This window comes from Buceros rhinoceros, unplaced genomic scaffold, assembly GCF_000710305.1.
Source record: "Buceros rhinoceros silvestris isolate BGI_N320 unplaced genomic scaffold, ASM71030v1 scaffold1517, whole genome shotgun sequence".
Classification (NCBI taxonomy): domain Eukaryota; kingdom Metazoa; phylum Chordata; class Aves; order Bucerotiformes; family Bucerotidae; genus Buceros; species Buceros rhinoceros.
The window spans coordinates 21,908-33,364 of NW_010422541.1; the positions used below are offsets into that span (position 1 = coordinate 21,908).

Genomic DNA, 11,457 nt, shown 5'->3' on the forward strand with positions numbered 1-11,457 from the left:
ATTTCAGGAATGCAAATCTTCAGGCTGGACTATACCATTTATATTTAGTACCATATAAATGAAGAACTTGAAAATTCAAGAGAGTTGCTTTTGTAATTATTGAATACTGAAAATTGTTTGGTTTGGTTTTACATCTTCATAGAAGAAAAATAATTCCTTACCACAAAATCTCTGCAAGAAATAAGTTTTGAAACTATAGGACTTGAATGGAAGTGCCTTCACAACTGTCACTTATTACAGGTTATGCAAATGCCTCTAATAAAAAATGAGCATGCTTACAATCAAATCAAATATGTATTTTCAATGTGATTAAGTCTGTTAGAAATTTCTAGGTACCATATATACATACTAGGTATGTCTACTGGGTACCGTATATACCATGTATACACAGGAGAGATTCTTTTCCTCCTTGCATTTCAAGCCTAGTTCTTAACTAATGCCAAATTAGCATAGTTTATTGATTTGGATTTTTATTTTAATGTATGATTCAAGATAAGGACATTTATTAGTTTGAAACATTTCCTCCTATAGCAGTTTTTCAGCAAAATACTTCCAATGTCTTAAAAATAAATGGTTTCATTAAAGATCCTTCTTGTTTGTGATCTTGCAAACATACTGGAAGAAGATCTCTGGTTGACTGTGATAAGCATTCCAGTTGTCAGTGTTTGTGGGATTTGGCAGTTCATTATAATATTATAATAGAATATTATTATTAATGACATTAGTTGCTGCTTTTACTTTCACTGGTGTAAATTTTGGCTATGGAGTGATGTACTGGTGCAGAATTACTGCAGTGCTGCACTCTGACAGCAATGCGTTCTCTGCCTGCTGACAGTGCTGCCTCACAGATGACTTGGCTTTGATTTTTTCATAATAGAGCCAATTTTTAAAAGTGCTTTCAGTGGGTTTATTCATTTCATTAGCTGGAGTAGCCCCTAGCGTTTCCATACAGATGTTAATCAAAAAATCCCTGCCTAGCATAATGTGTACATCTTTTTACTCACTTTTTGAATTTATGGACTAAAACTAATTGCACGACACAACAGATTCTCCTTGACTGTGCAGGCCTTGTGCTGATTTAGCCAATCTGAGAATCAGCTTTGTGCTTTTAAACCCAAACACAAAACGGCCACGTAAATAGCACTTCATGTGCCACGTTGACAATGTGTGCTTACTGGAAGCAATAAAAATCCTTTTGAGAGCAGCACGACATGCCTGGACCTGCCCAGTCTATGCATTCTTTAATTTCCAAACACTTTGTTTTCAGACCTTTGCAGGCATAAATAATATAGGCAAAAGGGTGTAAACACTTGGGATGTAGCGTGTTGTGTGTATTGGTGCCTAACAGAGCCTGGACAGTGCTCAGCAGCCTGTAGGGTTGTTGCTGCTGGCTCTTGGCATCAGTCAAAGGATTCAGTGATAATTATTTCCTTGTTTCTTCAACAAGGACAGTTTGTGTGCCATTTTTAATACATAATTTCCTTGTAGTATTGAATCTGCACTCTTTCTGGACCAACAACAGCATGCCAGCATGCTGGGGTGGTTTTTGCCATCTGTATTTTGCTAAAAGACTTTTTCTTGGAAAAAAGACTTCTGCATCATGTAAGTTTTCGTCTCACAGTCAGCCTGCTGTGATGTGCCTCATGCAGAGGTGTGTCTGAGATGCATGTATTTGAGTTAGCTTTTTAATGTATTTTCCATCTGTGTTGTGCACCTAGCTCCTATTTGCAATTTTTAGCTGGGGTATGAACCGATTGTGAGAGGCTCCAAAGAATTATTGTGTGTGCTTCTGATGTCCTTGATTATCACATTTCCTCAGGACAGTGTCTGTTTTCTAGCCTTGAGGCAATGAGGCGCAGCAGAACACCTATATACGACTAACCTGTCTTACCCTGCAGACCAGTGTGGCTGTATCTGAGCTGCCTGCCGGACCTGGTCACTGGTCTGTGCTAACCTCCAAACCTTGCCTGGCACGGCCTAGTGCAGTGCTGGATGGCCAGTGCCAAGACCAGAGGTCATGCTGGCACTGTAGTGCTCCAGACAATTGTACACTTGGTTTCATGCTCCATCTCTGATTAGTTTATTGGTGCAGATGTAACTCTCGCACACTTCTGAAAAGGCTGGTAGCGCCTGAGATGCTGGAAGGAATAGCTGCCTGGATTTTGTTTTACAGAGAGCAAGAAACTTCAAGACAGCAGTGGAAGATGTTATATGTGGATCTTGTGTCTTGCTTTTGTTCTGGTACATTGTAATTCAGGGCAACTGGTCTGGGTGTGGAACAGAAGTAGGCTGGACGTGATCAAGCAGGGGCAATATTTGCTAATTTAACTGTACTGATGCAAGGAAAATTAATATTATTGACTATTGCTGAGACTTTTTTTAGTGTGTCTTAACCAGGGTATTAGGCTTGTTTAGGATAGAAAACACCAACCAACCAAAAAAAGCAAGCAATGAACTGTAAAGAGCAGCAGGATGTGGGGAGTTCATTTACCTTTCCCATTTTGCTGCTGAAGTGCTAAACTCCATTACTGAGAGGAAAATATGAAGTCATGGCTGCCTCCTGTAGTTTGTGTTGCTTTTCCTGTAATGGTGATGGCCAGATGGTGTCCGTGGGTCATGAAGTGAGCTGAAGCAGGAAGCTAACGAATAATTTAATATCATATTAAAAATGAACTAAGCACCTAGATCATGGTTGTACAGATGTACTCCGTTTGAGGATATGTGAAGATTTATACTCTTCCCCTATTGCTGAGTTTTTAAGTGCACTTCCAGACCACTCATGCCTTGAGACATTGAGTTCAAAGCCAAAATCTATTCCAGTTGCTGAGCTCCCACATTGAAGTATAAGGAAAGTAATGACTGTAGAAATGACTGGGCTGCTGGAAATACAGCTCAGTCCCCTGCTTTGCCTGGTGAAGTACTTCATAGGTGCAATACCTAGGCACAAGCTGTGTCTTCTGCAGGTCTGCCCTAATTTAGCTATCTCTGTGATCAGAAAGTGTGTTTAAAAGTTGCTAAGTTCACAGTCATTATGTTGTCAGAAAATTTCAATGGGAATTTTTTCCATCTGTTCAACAGAATGAATTTTGTAGCTGAATGCATGCATGAGTGTTCCCAGTGATGAATTACCTTGATTTTGACAAGTGCTGATAACACAATGCTTCTCCCAGCAGTATCAGCATATACAGGACATGCCAAGCCCTCCAGAAATCATGCCCAAAGGAGGTGCATCTAAAGATAGTTCTTTCTTACAGTCTTTATCTCAACTTCATACTCTTTGTTTACCTTATGAACAGAACACAAATGGATCAGCTCAAGACCGTTAGGAGCCAGGACCTGATTCACACTTTGGAATACGATAGAGACCAAATTCACCCACTGCAGAAAGAAAAAACTGCCCATAGCAAGTTCAAAGGAACAGCTAGAGTCACTGGGGACAATGTGAAATCAGAAGAAATACAAGTAAGCTGTCTTCTGTAGAATAAATATGCAGGGCTCATCAATTACTAACCTTCCATGCAGGCATCTTAATGGCAGTTCCTGAATCCTTCCCTTTACGACAGATGGCTGATTATTCATGCTCCTTCTTGGTGACCTAGTTGTGTGCATGTGCATAGTGAAGATTTTTTATGTTAATAGGAAGTTGCTTTGGTTTGTGTTTTAAATGTCCCTCTCACTTTCTATGTAAGAAAAAGATTAGGCTGTGTCTTATATTTCTTGGGGTGAGAGGGTGGGAGGTTCCCATGTTCTTTATACTTGTACTGACTTGCCCAAAACTGAGCTGGCTCTTGAAAAATTTCCAACTCTTGCCATAGTGGGCTTTACATCTTTTTGATATAAGGAACCATTGTGCCAGCTTTACAGTAATTTGCCATCACTCTCTGTTCTAATCCCTGACCTGGAAGTTTGTTTGTTTGTTTGTTTTTTCTTTAAACTATCCTGACCTTTGGCTTTGATGTATTTTGATGATATCTAGCTGTGATTCTAAGAACCTAACCTGACTGATAACATCCATGAGTCACTTACTGTGGTTTCTTCTAAGTTCCTATAGAGGATTCTTTCTCTTTGAATCCTCCATTTCAGTGATAATCTCTGAATAGCTGTGGCTATTAACCCTATTAAAACCAGCTAGATATAATGATACTTACAGTAATTTTCTAGAAGAATAAAGAGAAGAAAAGATAAAGAAGAGAAAAAAAAACGGTGAGCCATGTGGGACAGTGATAAAGGAGATGTGAGCAGCTAAAAGGTGTATTTTTATAAGATAAAAGAGTAGGAAATGGTAATCCTCAGAAATGTCTGGAACAACCTTCTGCTGCAAAAGGATGTCTAAACCAAACTCATACATTTGACAGCAAACTTGCCAATTTCAGTTATTTTCTTGACCGGAGAAGTTTCAGAACAAATAAAACTGGTCAGAGAGTACTTCATTCAAACTTTCTATACTTCCTTTATTTTTCATTTGTAGTACATTTCTGAAATACCTATTTTTGTACCGTACACATACTGAATGTTTTCTCTGCTCATGTTCCACTTTTCTCTAGAGGTAACATTCTCAACAGGAAATGATTAACCGTTTCGGTGAGGTTATTTTAATATTTTGAATAAAAATGTTTTTAATGTCCTCTCTGCATAATATTTTGAAACATCAGCTTGAAACATCCAGGGTGGGATTTAAAAAAAATTGCTAGAATTTCTGCAAGGGAATAATTGTGTTTCCAGACTAGGACTAGGATAGAATTGTTTCAATCTTTTGTTCCCACCTGATAACATATTAAGTGCAGGTTCGCAAACTTAATTTTCCACAGAACAATTACAAAGCACTTTTTGAGTCACTTATCTGTGTGATTCTCACGTTCAGAAGCCTGCTTCTTCTTGAAAATGGCTGATGGATGTGCCAAATTCTGATCAGGCAGCTCACAGCAAAGAAAGGATGTTTGTAAGGACCATTTATCTATTCAAATGCCTTCATTACAGGAAGGTCTAATGAAATGACATTTTTGCTACTAAAATGTACCTTGACTTTTTTTTTCTTCTAAAGCATTCACATTTAATGGTGTTTGTTTGCATGATTAGTTGCATTTCCTTATTTTTCTACACACAGCAAAGAGTTGTCTCTGCTCACTTTTTAACAATTGTGGTTTTTCTAAATATAGAATTTTGCAGGGTAGTGTTTTCTTGTTGGTTTGGGGGTTTGTTTGTTTGGGTATTTTTTAAGATGTGTTCTTTTTATATCACAGACCTTTATATTGAAGACCTTCATACTGTAGTCCTTTAAGCAAAACAAGACTCCGTGGTTCCTTCTGGGTGTATAAGGTGGGCATGCCTAGTCCAGAGCAGGCAATGATATGTCACACTTTTTTTTCTGCTGGTAGGTATTAAAACAGCAGATTGCTGGACTGCAGGAGGAGTTCAAGAGAAATGAGTCCTGCTGGCATGCTGCCTACAGCAAGCTGAAAGACCAGGTTGAGATGCTGACCAAGCAGAACATGGAGCTTCGAGATGAGCTCAGAGTTCAGGAACATCAGAGATGGAAAACAGAAAGAACCTCAGAAGCTGTGAATTTCATGGACAGAAAATCAGAGTCCCCGGTACTGAAAGATATTCTCCATTTAATACTGTCTGGAAAATTCAGTAGTAGTTTTTCTCTGGAGCTGGCATGTGTGAATACTGTTTCTCCATTCCAGCCAAGATTAGCTTGAAGGGAGGACAATCAGCTCTGGAGTAAGCCATATTAAATATGTGTGGTCTTCTTTCACTTAAGCTTACTTATCCATGAGGTGGGCACCCCTACGAGGTGATTCAGCCAACCTTAGACAGTTACATCAGGGTAGGTGTCTCCCCCCACTAACTAGGGATGGAGTCTAGGTAACTAATTTACATTCAGTACCTAAGTTAGATAACTAAAGTCTCCTGAAATGAGTTCTATTCTTTATGTATTTAACACCTTTTTAATAACACAGCTCTTCAGCCAGGTGCAGGCTGGTTTCTGGCAACAGATATAGTGGGACCTTTTAGTAAATCTCATTTCAGTTCTTATTTTGTGCTGTAAATTTCCTGGGAAGGAAACGCTGTCAGTGGTCTGCCTTACAAAGGCACAAGCTGGACTCCTGGATGGAATTTACAGTGAGGTGGAGCAGGAATTCCACAACTGGGGTGGAAAATACAGCTGGCTAGTGTAAATGTCTCCAGTAATCTTCTGAAATCAAAATTGTTTAATCAAATGGTTACAAATTCTCTTGCCATTTCTCATGCAATATCCCATTTATTTTACTTGCAGGGTTACTTGTTACTTACTAATTAACTAAATTACTTCATTTAAGGGAGTTAAAGTAGTGGAGAAGAGTGCTGTTACTGACTTCTTAGGCAGGAGGCAGCAAGTCTTGGTGAAATTAAGTAGGTCAGAGTAGAGTTCAAAGACAGAAGCCCAGTTTGTGTGGGTCATTTAATCTTCCTGTGTATTCAAGGGAGAAAAATAATGTGCCTTTAAAGAGGGATCAGTTTTATTCTATGTGCATCAAGGCAACTAGAAGAAATAATTATTTTGTAGATGATGCAGTCTGGTGAGATGAATCCTAGTCTTCTACAAAGTGTCTGAACCTAGGAGAAAATAAAATCAAGCCATTTACTCTTAGGTATTTCCCTAATTTGCAAATCTAATTTCCAGTAATGTATCTTCAAAAGATGTTAGAACCACCAATTAACCTGTCCTTTGCTTTATGGAGTGAAGAAGTTTCAGTCTCTTTTTTTATTTGATTTTAAAGTACTTGTTAATGAGATTTTTCACTTAACACCATTGAGTTCCATTGAAAATGTCATTTTAAGTTACATTTCACGTTATTTTTAATTTTTCCAAACCTAGCTGTTCGTATGACTCGTGCTTTTATAGATTGTGACGGTCCGAAGAAAAGATTAGAGTCACAGGTACAGAATGAAAAAAATATAAAAATTCCAATAAAAGCAAGGATAAGAAAAAGCTAATTAACGCCCGTTGTGGGCCAGATTACGGTACTTTGTTGACTGCTTTGGGACATTTGGTGATGTAGAACTAGTGCTCAAGACACTGAAGATTTTTGTGTGAGAGTAACACTAGGATGCTATATATAAAGAAGTTAGGACACCATATACGAAGATTGTTTTGTCTGATACTGGAGATTTTCAGTACCTAGCAGACTGAAATGAATTTCATTCATTGTGTTTAAATATCATAATTTTTATCAACACAAAAAACCAGATGGCTTTGAGGGTTGTTTCAGTCTACTAGCTGTGACTTGAGCTTAAACTTATAACAAATTTTCCATTAGGTTGCAGAAGCTATTCTGCGAGAGACGGCATCTGCATGCAAACAAGAAGAAAGATCATGGAGAGATAATCACAATAGCCAAAGCATCTCTCATGTGGGGCTGAAGACATCTTTGCAAAAGCACTTCTTTAGAGATGTGAATAGCAAAGTACGCATTCCTATTGCCAGTAGTCGCTTTTCCAAATATTTATATAAGAGAATGTTCTTCGTAATCAAAATCTGTGCAAATGAAAGGGGCTGTATAATCACGGTCATGTTTTCTTGCAGTGGGTTTTGCTTGTAGTTTTTCTTCTGTTTTTTTCAGTAGCAGGAGATAAAACTTTTTTTTTGCTTTTCTAGACCTAACTGAATTGCCTGTTGTTTGCAGGTGTACCCCAAATTCATTGTACCTGCTACTTCACAGATTGGTTTTAAACGGAACTGCCATACCTTGCCTCAACAAACCAGTTGAGGCAACCAGTGGCAAAATCCAGTTGAGGCTTTACTTGCCAATAAGAACAGGAGGCCTGCTGAGTGAAAATCGGTTGGCTTTTTACAAGTCATGACAAGTTAATTCAGTGTGTCAAGTGAGATACTTGACATGTTTCTGACTGGCATGTCTATGACTGCTCCCCCACAGCCAGTTCACCACGTTTTCTTACACATCTCACTGTTTAGAATATACAGATATTTTAAAACCTCATCGTGCTTTTCTTTCTCTTGACTTTTTATTTTTTGCTTCTTATTATGAGTATCTTCATTATTATAATTTTCTTTGTTGTTTTTGCTCACACTTAGCTGAAATTTTTGTTCACTTTATTGAAGTGAACCATCTCTCTGAAATTCCTCCTACCTACTGGAAACCAATCATCTCCCAATTCCATTGGCTAAAGTAAAACCTAGCTGAGATTAGCCAACACACCTCCTTCTTTGCCTGTTTAGGGTCTGAAATAAAATGTAAAACATGTCAGATGAGAAAGGAGGCAACTATTTCACTGTAGTGATTGTGACAGTGTGTGTCCTGAAAGTCACTCGACAGTGCCACTAGACAGACTTAGTGAATCCTGCATGTTGCTAGACATGAAAAGCGATAATGGTAAGAACAACTCTAAACTGAATATGCTTAAAAGAGCAGAATCAGTCATGTGTAAAATAGTAGCTTCAAAGACGATGCAGATATTATGTGCCTGCCTTCAAGACCAGCTCTATATGTTGTTTACAAGTAAGAAGGTCGAGGGTTTAGCTTCAGGAAATTTTTTTATTTGTTCTGTACTGATGTCAGATCTCCCCAGTCCCTTCTACAGCTGGGATCTCTTCATTCCTCTCTGCTGTGGTGAACAGAATTACTAGCCTGATAAGTAATATGCAACATACTATCTGTAGTTAAAGCGGCCAGAAAAGTCAAAAAGCTATTTTTGGAGGCAGCTTACCCTGGAAATTTTCAAGGTGTGAAAGAGTTTGTTTCATCTGAACATCTCATTTCGTAAGAGTGCTTGAGTTTAAACCAGAAACATTTATTCTACACAGACACTCCATAAGGCTCATTGAGTTCATTTTTTTCCTGTGGCACACAGCCACGTGCTAAAAAATTTGTGGCTTCAGCAATCATTCTGAGAAGGGGGAAGCTGGGGACAGCAGACTTCTGGGCTTGTCATTATCTGAGTTTTCACCATTCAGCCAGCACTGGATCTAATCCAACTGGAATCTAGCACAAGCATGAGTTAGACGGGTGGGCATAGTGTCCAGATGCCCTGAGTGAACTCTGAAATGTGTTCTTTATCTGATCTGATGGTAGAAGGCCTTGCACTGAATAGAGTAGTTGCTGGTTATATGAATCTAGAATTGAAGGCTCAGGTAAATGGAACATTAAACAGAAGCCCCAAATCTGTGTCATGGCAATAGATCTGAACATGATGACTTACTTGTGTTTCCTTTGTATTTGAGCTCTTTTGCCAGGAGAAGGGTTGCTTTCCCTCAAAGATTCTGTGAACCTGGACAATTCTGAATTTTAGATATAGATAAAACAAACTCTCATGCTGTTTCTGTCCAGAATTGGGAAACAGTGCATAGGAACACATCAAAGTGAATGGGATAACCTTGAGCAACAGAAGCAGAGATGCATGTCACAGGGACCTGTATACCTCTGTAACATATCGAAGTTAAAGTTAGCTAGGACTGGTGAGTTTCATCAGCTGTAATCGCGAAGGCAAAACAACACTTAACATCATCTGACTTATTTCTGTCAAAGCTAATAGTATTTGAGGATATGTACAAAAGCAACTGGGCACCAAGCTGGAATTAAATTGTGTTGTCATTTTTTAATACAAATAAGACATCAGCAACCACAAATCCCCTCTTTTCATTGATGAAATGAAGAAAATTCTACAGCTCGCAAAAAAAGGCCCTAGTGACTGTTGTCAGAGAAGGAATTGTGCAGGTGTTTGTGCTTTGCTAGTCCCATGTCCCTTGAGCAATAGCTCATGGACTTGGGCAAATGAAGCTGATGGCAAATAGATTCTTTCCATGGACTGCTTACAGTGCCTTCGTAAGCGGCCAGTCTTCAGTGTGCGAGACATTTCAAAATCGGAGCTCCTGGTACCATTTCCATGGGTTTTTTTAATGTTTCTTTGTTTCTGGGCATCATGTGTTCATTCCTAGTCAGTCACCAGATCAATGCATTAGAGATTCTTCTGCTCTCAGTTCTGACAGAGAAAGACATCATCCCTTGCCATTTCTGTGACTACTTCGACAGTGTGGGCAGTGAGACTATGCCTTTGTGTCATACTGCCAGGTTCTTCATTAAGTTTGGTACCTTCATAGTTTTGATGAGGCAAGAGTGCAGTCTCAGTTTTCCTGTCATACCAATGTCATGTTTTCTTTGCAGCTGCCAATCCCTGGCAGTCATTGTGTAAATCCCATATATCTCATGATCGTCATGTAGGAACATTATATGTATTCTCTGTGCTCTGACTTAAGGTCTCCAAGAAAAATTGGGGAAGTGCTTTTGAGTAACTGATCTTTCCAGTCTAAATATCTGCTACAGTTTATGTGAAGCTGTTCACATCTCATTTCCCTTCTGTGGCTCACATCAGTCTTAAGATCCTACAAGGCTTGTGTCAGCCTTGATTGATGGAGAGGTATGAGGGCAGAATGTAAAAAGGGTGGACATCTGTCAAGTAAAATGAACTGTCACACAATATATTTTACTGGGGTTGGGTCAGTTGTGGTATCCCCGAGAGAGAGATCTTTCCTGCTGTTGACAGGGTAGCTGGGACTGAGAGATGAGAGCCTGCAAGCAGCTGTTGTCCTTGCACTATATGCCTTGGATTAGCCCTGACTTGCATCGTTCTCCAAGTAGAGAAAAATGTGGGAAGCAAAGCATGGCCCCAAACAGAGAATTCTGTATAAAATATGAGTGTGTGTTTGTGTCTTTGTGTATGGCCACATACACAAATAAACATTTCCTAGAAGTTTTAAACACTTAATGATGTACCTGTTGTAGAAGGATTTTTAAAGCTGTTTGGTTTATATCAACTTAATACAAATGTATTAAAACCTTTTAGGCAATAAAAAGCTCTGAGCAAAGGGCTGATCCTTTGAAATCGGTGACAAAGGAACATCAAGGAAAAAAACCATCTAACTGCTCCCTTGGCAGAAGCACAACACCGACTGGCAGGAGGACACACAAACAGGGAAGACTGACACCTTTGGAACCAGAAAAAGTAAGTCAGTAACAAGGTCTATTTAGATTGCCTATATTTTCCTTTTACAGTACCGTTCAGAGAAGCTGGCCCAGGATCCTGATCCTCACACACCGACTGGCAGGAGGACACCTCACCAGGGAAGACTGACACCTTTGGAACCAGAAAAAGTAAGTCAGTAACAAGGTCTATTTAGATTGCCTATATTTTCCTTTTACAGTACCGTTCAGAGAAGCTGGCCCAGGATCCTGATCCTCACATAGCTGCTTGGTCTTCTTTCCCTGGTACTGCAGGTTTTTTGCCAGAAATTATCTTAGAGGATGTTTATACATTGAGCTATTTGGGCATCTGCAGACCAGAATGTGGGTGAATGCCCCCCTTACCCTCAGAAAAAGTTCAGAGGTGATCACATGCACCGAGCATCAGGGTATCGTACAGGCCAGTGGCTCTCTGGAGACCAGGAGCTCCTCCTCG

General features: G+C 39.3%; 1 protein-coding gene across 1 annotated transcript in view; it reads left to right on the top strand.

Annotated features, from left to right (window-relative positions):
• The window catches only part of LOC104496868 (centromere protein J-like), a 26,131-nt gene that overhangs the window by 6,548 nt on the left and 8,126 nt on the right, over positions 1-11,457 (top strand). Inside the window, exons 6-9 of the mRNA XM_010140053.1 lie at positions 3,297-3,462; positions 5,376-5,591; positions 7,305-7,451; positions 11,055-11,153. Coding sequence (XP_010138355.1) covers positions 3,297-3,462; positions 5,376-5,591; positions 7,305-7,451; positions 11,055-11,153 — 628 coding nt within the window. The remainder of the gene's footprint in view (positions 1-3,296; positions 3,463-5,375; positions 5,592-7,304; positions 7,452-11,054; positions 11,154-11,457) is intronic.